The sequence below is a fragment of the Phaseolus vulgaris genome, chromosome 8, assembly GCF_000499845.2.
Source record: "Phaseolus vulgaris cultivar G19833 chromosome 8, P. vulgaris v2.0, whole genome shotgun sequence".
NCBI classification, from domain to species: Eukaryota; Viridiplantae; Streptophyta; class Magnoliopsida; order Fabales; family Fabaceae; genus Phaseolus; species Phaseolus vulgaris.
In genome coordinates, this window is record NC_023752.2 from 8,998,282 (window position 1) to 9,018,608 (window position 20,327).

General features: G+C 30.7%; 1 protein-coding gene across 1 annotated transcript; it reads left to right on the top strand.

Moving 5' to 3' along the window:
• The first annotated feature begins 906 nt into the window (after window positions 1-906).
• On the top strand, window positions 907-14,878 carry LOC137827304 (uncharacterized). Its single transcript, XM_068633597.1, has 24 exons — window positions 907-1,317; window positions 2,110-2,181; window positions 2,628-2,671; window positions 2,910-3,021; window positions 3,116-3,187; window positions 3,381-3,443; window positions 3,703-3,780; window positions 3,881-3,973; window positions 4,728-4,847; window positions 5,800-5,886; window positions 6,063-6,275; window positions 6,384-6,431; window positions 7,328-7,582; window positions 8,035-8,141; window positions 9,048-9,292; window positions 11,145-11,213; window positions 11,345-11,409; window positions 11,747-11,916; window positions 12,056-12,134; window positions 12,394-12,649; window positions 13,309-13,354; window positions 13,982-14,090; window positions 14,285-14,347; window positions 14,691-14,878. The coding sequence occupies exons 1-24, from the start codon at window positions 1,201-1,203 to the stop codon at window positions 14,769-14,771; spliced, it is 2,664 nt and encodes an 887-aa protein (XP_068489698.1). The 5' UTR covers window positions 907-1,200; the 3' UTR covers window positions 14,772-14,878.
• Window positions 14,879-20,327: the final 5,449 nt, after the last annotated feature.

Here is a 20,327-nt window from a genome sequence, read left to right on the forward strand (position 1 = left end):
CATTATAATTAATTTAGAAATGTAACTAAAAAGAAAATAACACTATTAAATATGAGAAAGAGTGAAGCTAAATGTATTTATGACTAAATTTGAAATTCAATTCGATTTGAAGAACTAAATTTTTTGAGAGGGGTGTTTTCCAAAAGCAATGATATTTGTAGAAGTTCCTAAAATAAAGGTGAAAGTTATAAATATAAAAATAGTTGTTTTATAGAGTTTATCTTGGGTATTTGAACTGAAATAATGTAATTTTAAGTAATTTTTATACAAATGAACAAATTTTAAAAAATTTCAAAAAAACACAATTTCAAAATAAAAAATATAGATAAAAAGAAAGTCATGCGTGCCACATCAAATCAAATCTGGACCATACTTGTTTTTTATCTGAAACATGGGTCTCCTCCATAAACATAAGTAACAAACAATAAAACAAACAAGTTTATAAGAATCGTTAAATATATATTTATTTTTATTATTAAATTTGCTTCAATATCCTCATCCCTTATCTTATCGTATCTCCCCGTTTTAAATATTATAGATTCCCTCACAAGAGTTTTAGGTTGAAACAGAACTAGGTGGGTTATTTAAAAAATAATTTTAATAAAAAATACGTTAATTAATCCCTTTTTTACCAATGTATTAAAAAATATATTTATAAGAAACTTTGATTTAGCTGAATTTAACAAAATTATTTAGATTAAATATGTTAGTTAATGAATGAGATGTTTGTAATATGTAAATAATTGAAATAGTTTAAATTATTAAAATAATAATAATTTAAAAAAAATTAACAATCATTTTATATAAAAGAATTTTTTTTTATATTATAAATATTTAAATGTGTATACAAATGAAAAATATATTTAACTTCATTTATTTATTACGATAGAAAATAATATGATGAGTACATAAGAATTTGATGTTTATGTTAGAGTTTGTTTTTAAAAAGTAAAATTTGTGAGTTGCCGGCGAGTCGGCACTTGAAACATGCAAAAACTACTCTGGTGTTGGGTTTGCATTATAGCATAAAATGTGGAGTTCAACACAAATTCACACTCACTTCACTCTTTATTCTCTAATATCCCTTCACTTCTCCGCCGCCGCACGCTCTCCCTCTCTCGCTCGCTCTCCGCCTCGCTTGCTAACTCTATCAACCTCTTCCGCTCCAACCACGAGGTGGCCGTTGTTGGTGGCGGAGTAATGGAGAAGGCGAAGGAGAAGGGGAGAGTGTTGAAGGTTGGTCTCATATGCGGTGGTCCTTCCGCTGAGCGTGGGATTTCCCTCAATTCTGCTCGATCACTCCTTGATCACTTGCAGGTACAGATTCTTCGGATTCTGTTACAGCTAAATTTTCGTTTAAGCGTTTTTCGATTATCAGAGGACTAATTCGATTATCAGAAAATACTTCCTCCGAGAGAGACGATAAATTTAAGTGAGGTTAAGATTCGCATCAAACATTAATGCAATAATTGGCTCACTGGACCCAAGTTCATTGGATATCGACCTTAGTTATTACTCTTAAAAAATTAATTACTTATAAAAACTTAATCATCATATAAGTATTGATATTGTTGAAGTAATATTACAAAAGCCAAGCATTGTACTAGGTGTTAACTCAAGAGAAATCACCTTAAATATGAAAACGTCAATTATCGTGGTCATTGAGAGACGTTGAAATTGTATGTGAGGTGCGGACGGATTTTTGAAACATGACCTTTTTCATCATAATTATTTTATTATTATTAATGTTAAGCCTTGGATTATTAAAATTTAAAACTCGAACTCTTACAAGTTAATTATGCTCTTCATTTAGATGTTTGTTGTCCTACCATGTGTTTCTTCCGGTCTATTGAATCAGAGACTAATGCAGCTGGTTCCTGTGATTGCTCTTTCTTCAGTTTACTTCGAAGTTATAGTTATAGTACTATACTGAAATTGTGAGAGAAATTTCTCGAGTTTTCATTTTATTATTTTGGCTTGTTTTAGTCGTGGTGAGTTGTAACAGTATGTGCTAATTTGGAAAGCAGCTGAAGGTGTTTTTTTTTTCTGTTTTAGTATCTTATTTCTTTCATATATATGAAACTCATTTCTTTTCCTGTTGTATGACAGGGGGACAATTTACACGTTAGTTGCTTTTATATTGACTGCAATCTCAATGCGTATGCAATTTCCTCAGCTCAGGTTAGTACGATACATGTTTCTCAAAATATGCTCCATGAGCTCTCTGTCTGTCAAACTATAGCTTTTCTTACGCTGATTGGTATATATTAAGAACAATTCTGATACGAATAAGGCTAAACTCATATGATATGATGAATTAGATAGTAGAAAATTTGAACCAAATCAAGGCTAGACAAGTCACAGTTTCTACAACAATATGGGGGCAAAATAATAGTTGAATTAGGTTCTCCTTTGGTCTACAGTCTACTCAATCCTTCCTTACAACTTTCATTAAGTTTAATAGTATATAATTCCTGGTTAATCCCAGTTAACACAAATAAGTGAAATGTCTATTTAGTGATCATCACCTCTGACTTTAAATCTCCATGATCTCTCTTTTGGTTTGGTTATGTCTGGTCTGTCCCATTCAAGCCATTCATTCTTCTACTTTCTATATTATTTCCCAGGTATATTCCAACACACCCGCTGATTTTGATTTTAAACTCGAAAGGTTAGTGTACATTTTCAACTTAAGGAAAATTACAATAGTTCTGGTCACAGTTTCTCTAATATAGGAATAATTAACCACACACACGTGTGGTTAAATGTTCCTAAAATATAAATATTTTTACTAATAATTCCTTCTTAATATCCCCTACAAAGTATGGATCAAATACTCGTAAACTGTTGTATGAAATAATTTACATTTAAAATTTGAGATTAAAGATGGCCACTTCTTCAATTTGCAGCCTTGCCCAAAGTTTCCAGAGTTTGTCTGACTTAGCAAAGCATCTAGCTACAGCTGTGGACATAGTATTTCCAGTCATACATGGTAAATTTGGTGAAGATGGTGGCATTCAGGTGCAGTATATATACACATATATATTTGGAATTCTTCTAGGTTGTAATGAGCTTGTGTATTTATCAATGATATTTCTGTGTCAAACATTAATAGGAATTGCTGGAAAGATATAATGTTCCATTTGTTGGCACGGGATCAAAGGAGTGCGGCCAAGCATTTGACAAGGTATAGGACATATGTATTTTGTTATGTTTCTTCTCCAACATGTTTTTTTTTTTCTGTTTATCATAACTGGAATGCATTTGTGATCTAAGATTTATATTTTCAAACCTTTTCCTCTCTTGTAATCTTTTGTTATTTACTAGTTTGACTTTTACTGTTCCTCTGATTCATTTGTCCCCTTAAAATTAATTGTCAGCATAAAGCCTCACTGGAGCTCCGGAAGCAGGGATTCATAACAGTACCCAGTTTCTTAGTTCAGGTATTATAAACTGTGTTTTAAACAGGCTATTGTTTCACCTTGTAATGATAATTAATTATGTGTCACAGAAGTCTGATAATTGGATGTTTTTAAATGTTAGATAATTGGATGCTTCATAATTAATGTTCAACTATATTTTTATTGTATTAGATTTCGTCCATGTTTAATTGCTTTTGAAAGTGTTTTCTTTTCTGTCTTTAAAATCTATTCATCCAACTTTTCTTATTTACACACTATTTTATAATATGATGTCAATTAGGGGTATGAAACAAACAAATCAGAAGTATCAGAATGGTTTAAAAAGCACCAGCTGGACCCTGACTTGGGGAAAGTTGTGGTAAGCCATTTGATTTTAGTTCTGTCATTATAGGTTCATTGTTAATTCATTGCGAGGGAGTTATTTTATGCTTGTTGATGTTGTAAATTTGATGCTTTAGGTAAAACCAACAAGAGGAGGGTCAAGCATTGGTGTTAGAGTTGCTTATGGTGTTGATGATTCTCTTTTAAGAGCCAACGAAATTATGTCTGAGGTATTTCCAATACATTTTAAACTTGAATGCAAGCATACACTTTTATATGTGATGACTTTTATTTAAGATCCAGATTCAATTATATATCACTACGAAGAAAAATCAAGAACTGAGGAGGAATACATTTTGACTAGAACTATATTAAGGCGCTGTTTTAATAAGCTTAAGTACTTATGTAATAAAAATAAAAATAAAAATAATAATAATAATAATAAGAAGAAGAAAAAGAAGAAGAAGAAGAAAAATAATTGTAAAATGAATGAACTTCCTTCATAAGATAAAATCAATTTAAGCATTTTCATTTATGGAGAAGTTAGCTAAAAGGTTCTGTAAAAGTTGAAGGGTTAAGTTAATTTTAACATAATTAAGAACGTTTACTTCATTTCACCTTCTTATTTTCTTTTCTTGAACGTGTCTATTGAGAAAATATATCTGTGTAACAAGCTGGACATCTCTTATGATATATGTTAGAGCAAATTACGCTAAAATCTCTTAAGATTTCACCTAACTCTACTTTTTTAACATTTACAGCAATCCCCTTGTACGGTTACATGGATTAATTTGTTTATTGAGTAACCAGGGGTGTTTGTGTAATGTATAGGGGGCGTGTTAGTGGAATATAATTAAGGGGGATTAATATCAGTGTCAAAAGGGAGGGGGATTAGGAGAAATTTGATGAAACTTCAATTAATGTCAGTGTAAGTTGCTTTATGAGTTAACTTTTGGAATTGATAATTGATTTTGAATGTGATAGGGAATTGACGATAAAGTGCTAATAGAAATATTTCTTGAAGGAGGGAGTGAGTTTACAGCCATTGTCCTTGATGTAGGGTCTGGTTCTGATTGCTTTCCTGTTGTACTACTCCCAACTGAGGTATGTTTTGTCTTTTCTCCCTTGACATTTCTTGCTCATTCACTGCAATTCTGTAATATTTGCACGTGTTAACATCAGTTTGCAGGGGATTCTGTATCTAAAATAAGACAGCAGAAAGTATCAGTTCCTTCTATTCATCGCACTAAAACTCTTTGAAAAACTCTAAAATAAGCTTATAAGATTATAAGATGAGGAGTGTCCTATATATATACTGTAAATTCGTCTTAACTTTTTAAGGTAAGTTATAATACCATATTAGGAAGTGAGTTTAAATCTAATTCATTCTTATAAAACCAACTTTATAAAGTGAGGTTTGTCTATCCTTATAGTATAAATTAGTCATACTTTTAGTCAATGTGAGATCTACAACATTGGATTGATCTAAATTAAATTCCCTTTATATATTGTCTTTTCTGAAACTGATAATATGTACTATGCTACCACCTTGTCTTGACTTCTGCCACAACCGCCCTCCCTACTGAATGTTAGTTTTCCCAATCAACAATATATTTTTGTATTATCTAATTTAATGTACCAGTTACCTAATGTTGGTTTGGAATGGAATGATTATTATTTTTTTATACTGAATGAGACATGTTAAAGATAATGATTATTCCACTGCTTTCCTTCTCATTCCACCAAAGGATTCCATTGAATCAAACTAGACCCGACTGAAATTCTCTTTTCAAAAGTATAAAATGAAGAAGAAAGTGAAAGGAATTTTAAACTCGAGAAAATATAATGTATTATGGGATACATTTCAAGGCCATAATTTGGACATGACTCATGAGAGAAAATTCAGTGATAATAGTTGGGATTGCTTGTATTTATAGATTAATCATTCTGTGGTTGCCAATGTCTGTGAAATTACTCAAGCAATTTGTACGAGGCAATTAAGTTGGCTATTGCCTAATAAATTTTTTAAATTCCGGAGTAACATTTAGATGCACAGGTGGAGCTTCAATTTCGTGGGGCAAATGATGTGAAAGAGAATGATGCAATATTTAATTACCGCAGGAAGTACCTTCCAACCCAACAGGTCAGTAGTCGTGTGAATGTGTTTATATGCACTCAAGATATATGGCACGTGCTTTCTGAGCTTAAAAATAGTGCACCAAGTGACCCTTTTTTTTTACCTTCAGTTAATATAGTATTTCATTTCAGCCAATGCTGGCTACTGTTTTCTTAATCAGATGAAGCATATATTATTTGCAGGTTGCTTATCACACTCCACCGCGGTTTCCTTTGGAAGTAATTGAAAATATTCGCAAAGGAGCATCTCTGTTATTTCAACATCTTTGCCTGCAAGACTTTGCTCGAATTGATGGATGGTTTTTGCCAAATCCAGGTTCCAAGTTATCATTATCTTCAGAAAGCGACTTTGGAAGGACTGAATCAGGTTCCATAGTATTCACTGACATTAACCTGGTAAGATGACTCCCTTCCATGGGAATAATATGGATATCTTTAGCAGTTTTACTACTAATTTTGATTTTTTACTAGTTTGCTGAATGTTAAAATCGATGCATGTTTCAGATCAGTGGTATGGAACAAACCAGTTTTCTATTTCAGCAAGCTTCTAAGGTACTTCTGGACGTGTCTGCATCACATTTCTTATATTCTATATCCACAGTTCCCTATATTTTCCAAAAGTATTTATGTCATAATTATGTGTCTGTAATTGGTCTGTATTTATATGTGTGCCATTTTTATTTATCTTTTAAATTGACCATTTAATCTCACTGTGTTATATAAAGAAAGGCATTAGGGGTTATAGGTCAGTGAAGTACCTAACAAGTTCAAAAGGAAGTTCTATCACACTGCTATACAACCAATTATTCTTTATGATAGGGAATGTTGGGCTTTAATTGTCAATAAGAGAAAAAAAAGTGCAAGGAGTAAAAATGAATATGTTGAGACGGATGTGTGATCACAAAAGAAATGACAAAATACAAAACGACTGTATATGATCGGAGATATTATGACACCTGTTAAGGAAAAGAATGAAAATATTTAGCTAAGATGGTTTGCATGGGTGGAAAGAAGGTCACTGGAAATACTAGTGAGGAGAGTAACTTCTAGGTTTTTATCTCTATAAATACAGGTAGATGGAGACCAAGAAGAACATTGGAAAAAATTAGTACAAGGGATCTGTGGGGAATACTATCCTCGAGAATTGTTTTTAACCAAGTCCAATGGCATTGTGTGATTCATGTATCTGATCTGACTTAGTGGGAAGGAAGTGGTTGTGGTTGTTTTAATCTTATGCGTTTCAGTGACATAACAAATTGTCTATTTCCTTTTAACGGGATTATACCGGATCTATCTATTGTTACACATACTGAAAGCATGTTGTTGTGCAAACACAGCACTGACCAGTTAAATCACTTCTACATGATAAAATTGATTATTTTTCTTTTTCTTGTTTATGCATGGACAATCTTATCGTTCGCTACTTGAAAATGTTACATGTTATTCAGGTTGGGTTTTCTCATACAAACATCCTCAGAAGCATTATTCATCATGCTTGCTTGCGATTTCCAAATCTTGCATCAGTTAGTGGTATATCAGGTCAACTTCCAAGCAGGTCAAAATCCTTACAACTTAACAATTCATTTTCTCACCATGAAGGAGCTCGAAAAGTTTTTGTCATTTTTGGAGGTGACACATCAGAACGACAAGTATCTCTTATGAGTGGTACAAATGTTTGGCTTAATTTGCGAGCCTTCCATGATGTAAGTGTCCACAATCAGGAAGACCTTACAGTTACTGTACATGCTTTGTTAACCCATCTGCAGAAGTTTGGCGTCCACCTTTAAATATATTTATGTTCTTGTTCTTACAATTTTCTGAGAGAAACGTATAAGCATTAATTTGACACTTTTCCTTTGTTTGTTTGAGCTATTGCATATTTCCATACATTCAGAATCTTCATGCAATGTGATGTAACAAATATAACACACTTAGCCAGGTTCTCTTCATCTTTTGAAGTGGAGTAGGGGTAATTTTAGAATATAGGATCTTTCACGGATGTGATATTTTAGTTTATCTTTTAGCAGATAATATTTAATTTTCAAGATAATATAGGTCTTATGGCATTCTGTAAACTTATGGAATTTGCTATCTGAAAAGACTAACATTGTACTTTATGATATGTCATCAGAGACTAAAATAATTGTTCACGCAGCTTGAGGTCACTCCATGTTTGCTTTCCCCAGTAAGAGAGTTTTCAACTAGTGCTGATGTGGGAAAGAAGGCTGATGACGTAATGAATAGAACAGTTTGGTCATTACCGTAAGTATTGTTTCTCTACCTCAAGATTTTCCTTGGTTTTTGGATATGCATATGAGAACAACTTTATTTTACAGTTGTTAGACGGATATAAAACTATTCCTAGGGTTCCACCTGTTAGCTTATGCTTTCAGGAGAGTTGGTGTTAAATGCCGCTTATTGTAGTCATCCTATTCTGCCTTAGTTGCGACCTTGTCGAGAGTTGTCTCTCAAGTGTAACCTCAAAGGTGGTTGTGGTTTAGTCTCACTTCAACTAGAGAGATGACTTAAATAGAGCATATAGACTTGAAACATGATCATTTTATAAGCTGGTTTTGTAAAAGTGCTTTAGATTTTAAAACCAATTTCTAAAGTTGGACTCTAGCATGATATCAAAGACCCAGTGACCAAATGGTGAAATTTGATCTTTTCTTCTACAATTAAATTAAACTTCATCACTGAGAAAAGTACAATTTGACTATTGTGAAGCCCAAGGAAATCTTGAACAAGGAAGTATTCCAAAAACCAAAAACCATTGTTGGACCTCCATCTAACAGCTTATCTTTTCAGAGAGTTGGTCCTTAACAGGATGTTATATTCGGCTTGAAATCTTCTATCCTGAACTTATTACAGGCTTCGGGTTTTCCTTTAGAAATTTTATTTGGGTTCATACTTTCTCTTAGACAATATTATGCTTCAGAAAGTAAAATTATATTTTTTTCATTAGGGTTATAAATTTAGCAATTGCAATCTAGAAATGTATCCAATTACTGGTACATTCCAGTTTAGAACCAACAATCTGTCTAAGTAGCTTGACATAGGCACTCAATCCACGATTACTATAATACTTGTGTTGATTGTCATTTATGCACGTGAACTCTTAGTAATATAGTTTAATGAAATAATTCTATAGTAATTATTTGTGTATAGTTATTCTCTTGTGCTACGACATACTACTGAGGAGGTACTGGATGCATGCATGGAAGCAATTGAGCCAGAACGAGCTGCCATAACATCTAACCTACGGAAGAAAGTAATGAATGAGCTTATGCAGGGTTTGAAGGATCACAATTGGTTTACAGAGTTTGATATTGCTGATGAACTGCCAATGAAATTTTCTTTAAGGCAGTGGATCAAGCTAGCCAAGGAAGTCCAGGCAACAGTTTTTATTGCAGGTATTGAGCAAAAAGTGTTTTCTATTTGTTAAATTTTAACTTCAATTTTATTTGTTAGTAATGGTACTGTCTCACTTTCACTCACAAAAGCAATATTAATATGAATTTTGAAAAATGGAACGCTAAATAATTGTTGAAATTCTACGCCATGCCTATGCTTTTCGTCGAGGAACTCCTCTGTCACAAGGAACATTCCTTTGTTCACAAAAGTACTCCTACTCTCTCTGACTGAATTCTAGCTTACCTCCCCTCTCTTTCTTACATGTCTAACTAACCACATCCTTAACCACATGCTTCTTCCCCTCCCCTTTCAGCCAAACATCTCTAGCATCTGGCTTGAACACTTTTCCAAACTTGTATCTTGGCCCATTATCTATTTGTTCTGTTCTTAGTTGACCCACTAACCTATGTCAATTTCTAACAATATAATTTCATATTCACTATTTATATATTATTGAAGATGAATAGTTAGCTGCAATATCAACATTCGGTGTGCTTCATGCTTCATCTTGACAGACATCATTTTGATAACACTTCAAGATAATCAAAAGTTACATTTCTTGAGGTAGAACCACAAAAAGGATATTGGGAAATTTTTTGTTAGATATGACTATAGTAAAGCCAATAAATGGTAACCTATTCTAAAGTGAACTACAAGTCCCTTGTAATTTGACATTATGCTTGATTGAGATGGGGAAGAGATTCTATAAATTAACTTGCTTTCGTACCCTATTGGGTTCACACAACAATCACAAGAGAAGGCAAGAACAAGAATGAAAAAAAAAAACTATATTATAATAGACTTTTCTAGACATAGATGACACATATCACAAAACGTACTACAAAAAGTATAACATATCTCTATAAATAGAACAAGGATTACAGAAAATTGTTAAAACCATTAAAACAAACATCATTTATGGGATTACAAAAGGTAGACAGTGTACCTAATCTTAATACTACTAGAAGCACTCTAGTACACAGTCTTCTATGCTCTTCATAAGATGATCACGATTTAGAGTTAATACATCACAATTCTTTACCTTGATTCCAAATTGTGGAAGAGCTCTCGCATCACCTTCCATCATCCTCAAACAAAAAATTAATCCACTCAAAACAATGTTTGAGCCTCAATCTTGGAAAATAATTTGTAAACACATATGCAAGATTCTCCTCCGAAGTTACCTTCACAATCCTGACCTCCCAATACTCAACAATGTTTCTAAGAAGTACAGTCTAACATCAATGTGTTTGGTTCTCTCTTGATATATTTGATGATCAACTAGATGTATAATACTTTGACTATCACAATGAATAGTCACAGAGTCTCTTATAATACCCAACTCTCCTATCATCCCCTTCAACCACGAAGTTTCCTTCACCCTTTCTATAAGCCTCAATAGTACATAAAACTATCATTAATTGCAAATTGACTTTCCAACAAACTATAAAAGCTTTGCATCTTATAGCCTTTATTGTTCCCAAGAAGAACTATACCTCCTTTTTTTCAGTTCTAAAGTCTTAAAGGAATTGAACAGGTGTGGTAAAGGCAACCTAAGTCCATGATCCAAATCCTTTTTGTATCTAACATTTGATGGCACTAACTAATACTCTAGTAGACTCATAACTATCAAACACCATCGCAACAACAGCAAATTCTGACACTCCTCTTTGTTTAATAGTGATACTGACCAGAATATGGCATATTCTTCCAACAGTTTTTTTTTTTATTTTATCAGCAAGAATATTCTTCCAACAGTTGTTTAACAATTTAAATGTATAGATAAACTTTAATGGAATGCAAGCTTATGATTGGTTGTTTATACAATGTTTTACTCCTTGTTTGTTATAGTGCATGGAGGTATTGGAGAAGATGGTACACTTCAATCTTTGTTGGATGCTGAAGGAGTGCCCTACTCAGGTTTGTTTATAACGTGCACCTAATATGTGAGACTATTAGGTTTAATGGTTTCCACTAATCAAGTTTATTTATTTATTTATTTATTCTTTTAATTTTTATTTTCTTTTGTTCTCTTTTATCTTTTGTTTAAGGTCCTAGTGCATTGGCATCAAAGATTTGTATGGACAAAGTTGCAACTTCTGTGGCTTTAAAACATGTACGTGTCCCTAACTTGAATATTTGTTTTCTATGAAAGATAAAGAACACTCCTTACATTAATTTCTCAATTGTATCAAGGATGTGCCTCTATCTATTATTAGAGTTTATTACTATAATTTAGAATTTCTACTATTATTAATGTTAGTGTAGGGGTTATTGGCTATTACATATTTATGACAGTTATACCAATTTTAAAATTAATAGGTATAATTATTATCAATTGTCAGATACAATTCTTTTCATCTTTAAGAAAAACCATTGAAATCTAAGTCTAGTTTTTCCAACAATCTGATATGTTTCTCTGACTTTGCTTTCTAATATCCTGATCTTAAAAGTTTGAAAATTCGGGGGTTCTTACCATAAACAAGGATGTCAGGCAAAAAGCCGATCTCTTTAATAAGTCCTTAAATGATACATGGCATGACCTCACCTCGAAGCTGCAGTGCCAAACATTATGTGTCAAACCAGCAAAAGATGGATGCTCAACTGGGGTTGCAAGACTATGGTAGATTTATTACTTTGTTAGTATCTCTTTTGAATAATATCAGTGATTAAAGGTTATCATAGGATTCAATGAATTATGTAGGTTATCATAGGATTCAATGAATTATGTTTTACAACTAGCTAATTCTATTTTCATACAGTTGTTCCAAGGACCTTGCAATATATGTCAAAGCTCTGGAGGACTGTCTACTAAGAATTCCTCCAAATAGCTTATCAAAGGTATGCATAAGTAATAAAATCATGTAATCGTCAAGATCTCGCTTGTTGAGGAATGTTGAGTGAATATTAATAGTATAACTCTGATGCTGTATATGAGAGAGACAAGGAAAAATGCATTTGCTAAAAAATGGTACCAATGACTATGTAATGGCATTGCCTTAATATGTATAGAAAATGTTGTTTTGTCCATTCATAGTATAACATACCAGTAGCACCAGTGCATTACATTAGCTCTTAAACTTTTTTATTAAATGTACAGGCACATGGTATGATTGAGATGCCAAACCCTCCTCCAGAGCACTTAATCTTTGAACCTTTCATAGAGACAGATGAAATAATTGTGACAACCAAATTTCAGAATGCCACTGGCAGTGGCCTTAGGTGGAAAGGGAACAACAGATGGGTGGAAATAACAGTTGGCGTCATAGGAAAACGTGGATCAATGCACTCGCTAAGTCCAAGTGTAACTGTCAAGGAATCTGGTGATATCTTGTCACTAGAGGAGAAGTTTCAAGGTTGGTCTCCATCTTAGAAAGAACTAGAATTTAAAATTAATCATTGTTTTGTAGAAGAATAATTACAAAACTGAGAAACTACAGTGTAAAGATAGAAATTAGTGGCCTTGTGCTCCAACAGAACATTGGAGTTGTGAAGTTGAGGATTTCTATAAAGAAAAAAAAAACGTACACTTCGAAGTTGCCAGGATCAAAGGTTTTTCAGTTAAGATGTTTCAAGCTAAATAAGATCAATATATGAGTTAGAAATTTTTTGGGTGAAAAATGGGAATTATGTGCTTGGTTCAGCTCAATGTAAAAAATAATCACTTATTTTTATTAGCTAAGCAGGGAAAATGAAATGGAGAAATACTTTAGCATAATTTATGACAGTTAAGTTCCCATCAAACTCTAAAGAAAATGCTTCTTAATTGGCTGTGCTTTAAAGATTTTTAATTCTAATAGCACAATGAGCTAATCCAAACTAAGTATAAAGGTTACGAGGATGCTACTGTTGATTAGTAGACAAAAGAAAATCTTTGAAGAAGTTATAACTGCCTTTAGGATGGGGGCTATGTGTGAATGCCTCTTATCTATCTTATTTCTAGTACTTTTCCCACTTTTGTCAACTGCAGTTGTTCAGAATAGTTCATTCTTATCATATACTTGTATATTGGCAGGTGGGACTGGCATCAATCTGACTCCGCCTCCCTTGTCAATTATGAGGTATGCTAATTAAATTCCACAACCCAATGGCAGAACCTTCTTTGTGCCTCTTAATCTCATGTCTTTTGAGCATTTGAAGTTTGGAATCCAATATTTGATATGGGTGTATCCTGATGTGTCATGGTTATAAGAATGTCATTAAGGCTTGATTCTACTGTCAGTTTGCTGATGATTATGTTCTTTGCAACTTAAATGGTGGGGGTGGACACTTTCTACCCTAGCATTAGTTATTGTTCCTTAATTTCCTTTTATATATTGATCGGTTGAAGTTGGAAGGATGCTGTCTTTTCACTATGGGTTTGTTAAATTAGATTGTTTGGTAATGTAAATCCATCTTCTTTTGCAATTAAGGATGGTGCTTTAGGTAGGATGTCTATGATTGACATATTTTCAAATTACAGTCTCAGAAATTTTCTTATGAAATGCAATGCAGATTTCCTAATTTGTATTTTAGATAGATATGTGTCATGCTCCATCATGTAATTATTATGTAGAGAAAGGTTATATAACAATTCATTGTTTCTTCACTGTGCAATGTTGTGCTGTCATACCTCTTTCTTACTTTATTATTTGTAGGTTTCTTTTACTTGATTTTTAATGTTAAGTATCTTTTTCTTCTCTTTATAGTGAGAGTGCTTTGAAGAGGTGTAAACAGCATATTGAACTGATTGCAAACACTCTACAATTGGAAGGATTTTCACGAATTGATGCATTTGTAAATGTTGACAATGGAGAGGTTAGTTGAATTCCTTGTTGGAATATGTTTTCTCCGTTCTCTATCTTTTTTTTTTCCGAAGTTAATAATGTTAAAAAATTTGTTATTGATTCAACCTGAAACATTGATACACTTAGTATTTCGTCTTCTCATCATGGAATTGTGTTTCAATAACTTGTCATCATCTTATTCCTGGATAACTTCCAATTTTGTAGGTTTTGATTATAGAGGTAAATACTGTGCCTGGAATGACACCTTCCACTGTTCTGATTCATCAGGTAAATTCTTGCTATGACAATTAGTTATTTTTTCTTTAAAATTATTTTTTATTTAATAATTTTCTAAAAACAATTAGGGGATAGTTTATTCTACGCTGCATCTAAAAACAGTTGGCATATCACAAAGGCTAAACGCCATGAACTTGAAGCAGATTGAACTGAAAGCTTACTTTAGTAGGGACCAAAAGGAAGCTTTCCACCAAATTGATAAATAAAAATAAGACTAAAATAAGGATATATAAAAAATTGAAAACACCTTCATTCATGTAAAAAGACACAGCATCAGAACAAACATCTACATTCCAGTTTTATGATTCTAACTATCATTCTATACATATATCAGGCACTAGCTGAACAACCACCATTGTATCCCCATCAGTTCTTCCGTAAGCTTCTTGATTTGGCATCTGAAAGGTCCACCTAAATCTGTATAAAATAATGTTTACATTGTTTCATCAAATGCTGTTATTACGTGAATTATTGCGTTGATGTAACATTCATATTTTCATATCAGAAACTTTTCCCTTCCAAGTATGTCTTCACATGCAAATAGAGTCTCTACAGTTTGTCTTCTTAAACTCATTTTGAAGAATTACAATTTGTGTTCTCAAGAAGTTAAGGCTGGTGAACTCATCAAGGTTTAAAAGTACATGTGAGGTTCATCAATAAATATTATTTCAAAGTTGAAATATTTAACATAATTACTTAATTTAATATTTACACAAGTTTTAAAAAATATTTCATGAATAATTAAATGGTTTTTATAAAAAATTAAACATTTAAAGAATAACATTGTTAAATAATTATATTACAAAATATAATTTTAAGCCTTGCTAAGTATATCACCTTCTATCATATCCTTTTCTATTATATCTTGTTTCTCATATCATGCCATTGGTACGAAATATTTTATTATATAGAAATGTAATTATAAATAATTTAGCAGAAAAATAGAAATTTCTTTTTTATTGAATGTTACAAACAGTTTTACTCAAACACGTTACATTCTTTATAATTAACTTTTTCATAAACCATATTCTTTTTTAAAATAATTTTAAACAAAATGCTTTCAAAACCAATTCATGGTCCATACTTTTATTCTTTTCTAGTAAATTGTTAAAAGGCAAAGTTAAAGAATAATTTGAGAATATATGTTTTATAATTTTAAATCTACACTTCTAAATCTTGTGTTTCAAAAAATTGTTAAGGATAGCCTTCTCATTCCATGAAATTATAATAATGAAATTTGTTTTTAATCATTAAACACTTAAATTTTATTATATTTATTAGCATGATTATTAATATTAATAATATAAATATTATTATTATTATTCATATATTTAATATTATTTATATTATTAATTTTATTAATATTATTATCATTTAAATTAATAATATTATTAATTATTATAATAATGTTATTAATATTATTAAATATTATTAACACAAATGTGACTTAAAAACATTTTTTATTATCTATTTAATATTTTTCACATTATCTTTCATTTCAATTTTTCTCTACTTCTAAATTATAATACTAATGAGGAGGAATTATTTTAACAACCAATAACCACAATACATAATATTTATCATTTAGTGTAAACAAAATAATGTGTTTCCTTCTTTACTTTGTAATCATGTTATTCCAGAGTATCATGTGTCACTCGCACTTTCGTTTTCGCTTCCATTCACGGTTTTGTGCCGCTTCCACTTTATTACTCTATTCATATTCACAAATGATTAATTAACATATAGATTAGTTTGTGATTAAAGAATTATTTTGTAATCCTATTTTAAAGTGAGCAAAATATGTTAAATAATATTTTTCATTCCTCAATCCTAATATTATTGACAATATGCTATTTATTTATTTTTGTATAAAATGAATTGACTACTATTATTTGAATTAGTATGTGTTGTTCTTTTATAGGCAAGAACACTGATGCCCAAAATGTCTTAGAAACTAGAAACTATTATCTAGACACTTGTATAAATCATATTTATTATTGTAAAAACACATTTGTATTAATCTTATTGAGACAAATGACACTTTGATTCAGTGAACTATAGAAAAAATTAGTCTTTCCACTTGTTGAATATCATGACAGAATTTTGGATCATATTGAAAACACTAAATTTTTTGCATATTGAAGTATTTTATTTTTTCACATTTATCTAATTTATTAAAAATATTTATGCTCTTTTTATATAATTTTTACTTTGCTAAAAATAAGAAAAAAAATATAAATTTAAAAATTATTTTCTATATATTTTTATAAACCAATTTACAAAATTTTTATTATTTTTTCTTTCAATTTTTTTAAGAATTGAGTGTACCCTGTTAAAATCGAACACATAAATAATGGGTGCTGATAGATTCATACTATGAACACAGTAAGAAATTTTTTTTAACACCATCTATAATAAAAATATATATCTAACAAATATTTATAAAAATATAGTAATATTTTGAATTAAAAAATAAAACAAAATAAATAAACTATTAATTTATTAAATACATTATTAGGTATTTAACTTTCTTTTTTTAGAACTAGAGGAAACATAGGCTCTCTTTGCACTTATGTATCTGTATTTTTTATTTTTGTTTTTAATGTATATTTGTATTTTATTATTATTATTATTATGTATTTATTATTTTATTATTATTATGTATTTAATATTTTAAAATATATAACTTTTGTTCTATATTATGTATTCAATATTATAATTTTTTTTTCTAAAGTTATTTGAGATAAAATTATAATTAATTGATAATTTAAAAATTACAATATACATGAAAATTAACATCATATTTTAAAATATATAACTTTTGTCTATTAAAGAATACGGATACCAGAATTACAGAAGGATCCTAATATTAATTTTGGGTGTCTTTTCTAATTATCATATGTTTTTCTCTTTATAGAGATGATATTAAAGAAGAGATATTCATTCTCATATCTTTTGTCTTCAGTTTACTCTTTTGTTCATATCTGTTCCCTTTTGTTCATCTCTGTTCTAATTTGTAATATTATCCTCTATTTGTTGAATCCATAATTTTGGTATTCTCATTTTAAAATAAACACATTTGTTATTTCTGTTCTGAAAATTCGAAATGTAATTGAATTTTTTGTGAGAAAACTAAAAAAACATGAAAAATTGGCTTACAAAACTAAAACAGTTCGACATGGATTGGTTTGAGTGTGTGTTTCTAGTTATAGTTCAGTTCAATGATTCTCCATACCTGATTTTTTACATCCACTGCTATCATCCTCACCAATTATTATTCCAATCTAACTTCACATATATGATGGTTTAGAGAGGAGCCAAGATTTATAAAAGATTTTTGTTTTCAAAATGTTATAATAGTGAGAATAAAAATAAAAGTAGTTGTTAAAGTCACAATCTTCAAGTAATATCTAGAACACAACATGGCCATTGACTCTAGTTTACGGTACATATATTGTATACAAATATTTTAATTTGTGAATAACTTAAATATGTATACCCAAGGTAATGACACAAATTAACACTTTGACGACGTGGAGATACCACTGGAATTAGCCTAGATAACTCCTCATCATTAAAACCAGATGCAATACCAAAACTTGCTATAAGTTGTAAAAATGCATCAGCTTCCAAGGAATTCTCATTGCTAGCATCCATGTCAAGAGCATCGAATGGGTCTTCATTCCTTTTGATAACTTCGAAAATTACATTAAAAACACAATCTTAATTGATGAGAAAATAACACAAACATTCCATCAGCATGATAAATATGATGTATCAATGGTGTGTTTATTGGTTGTTAAAATAATTCTTATTATAATTTAGAAGTAGAGAAAAATTGAGATGAAAAATAATGTGAAAAATATTGATATAGATAATAATTTTTTTAAGTGACATTTGTGTTAATAAGTTTTAAGTAAAGACAATCTATATAAATTTAGTATTATTAAATATTATTAATATTATTAAATATTATTAGTATTGTTATTATTATTAAATATTATAAAAAATGTTAATGATATTAATATTTTGATTTATGTTATTAATATTATTATTATTAATTTTATTCATATTATTAATATCATTAATACTATTAATATTATTTATATTAATAATATAATATTAATAAAATTATTTATATTATTATATTAATATTATTAATTTTATAATATTAATAATATGTATAACTAGTTATATAATATTAGTTATGATTTTATAATTATTTATATTATAATAATATTTTTAATATTATGTATATAATTATTATGATAATAGTTTATAGGTAATAGAGATCTGTGGATAATAATTGGTAGGTAAATAGAAACTCGTGGATAATAGTTGGTATGTAATAGAGATCTATGGATAATAGTTAGTAGGTAATAGAAATTTGTGAATAATAGTTTGTAGGTAATAGAGATTTGTGGGTAATAGTTGGTAGGTAATAGAGATCCGTGGGTAATAGTTAATAGGTAATAGAAATTCGTGGATAATAGTTAGTAGTAATGTCAAATTTACCTACAAATTCAGATATGTGGATAATATCCGTAGATAATATTGTTCATGGGTAATATGCGTAGGTAATGCTGAATTTACCTACGGATTCAAATTTGTAGGTAAAATTCATAGATAATTATGAGAATAACTGAGATAAACAGAGTTGGTTTTTAACTTTTTACTTATGGGTATTTTAGTAGTTCTCATCTTATACAATATGTCATGTATAGGAAATATATAGGGAGTTTCTCTCTCCCAAATTACAATCTAATTAGGTAGGATACTAATCATGAGATTCTATAATTATTAAATTAATTGCATATAATTGGATACAATATCGTCAAATATTGCATACAATAATTGCATATAATTTTATAATTATTATTTCCTTAATACTCCCCTCAAGTTGGTAGGTGAAGATCAAGAACCCCCAACTTGTGTCGTAGCGTCAAAAATCGTTCCTTGCCCAATGCCTTCGTAAAAATATCTGCGAGCTGATACTGTGTCGGTACATATGAAGGACTGATTATCCCATCTTGTAATTTTTCTCTCACAATGTGGCAGTCTATAATGTGTTTTGTGCGTTCATGAAATACTGGGTTTGCTGCTATATGTAATGCCGCTTGATTGTCACAGAAAAGTTGAACTGGCAAGTTACATGACACCTTTAAATCCTGCAACAGATATCGCAACCAAACTATCTCCAAACAAGTATTGGCCATTGCGCGGTATTCTGCTTCCGCTGATGATCTTGATACGTTTGTCTGTTTTTTTTACTTCCATGAGATAATAGATGAACCAAGAAAAATGCAATATCCAGATACTGATCTCCGAGTTGTCTAACAACCTCCCCAGTCTGAGTCGCAATAAGCTGTCAATGTCAGATTGTTTTCGGATGGCAATAACAATCCTTGTCCTGGTGATCCTTTGATGTACTTTAGGACTCGAATTGCGGCATCCCAATGAGGTTTCCGTGGATCCTGTATATATTGACTTAGGGTCCGAACCGAAAATGCTATGTCAGGCCGAGTAACCGTGAGGTATATCAGTCGTCCCACGAGTCGCCTGTATTTGACTGGATCCTTTAATAACTCTCCATCGTCTGGTGTGAGTTTTAGGTATTGTTCCATTGGAAATTTGTCTAGACGAGCACCTGTGAGTCCCGTATCCTGCAAAATATCAAGCGCATATTTTCTTTGGGACATGTAAATACCAGCTTTGGAACGGGAAAATTCAATCCCTAGAAAATATTTTAGGTCTCCAAGATCTTTAATGCGAAATTGTTGTAATAAACAATCTTTAACACGCTGAATTTCTGTCAAATCATTTCCTGTCAGAAGAATATCATCCACATAAATCAAAAGGGCAGTAAATGATGAGTTATTCTGTCTTGTGAATAGAGAGTAATCTGTCTTGGACTGTTGAAATCCTACAGATTTAATCACATGAGAAAATGTTGAAAACCATGTTCGAGATG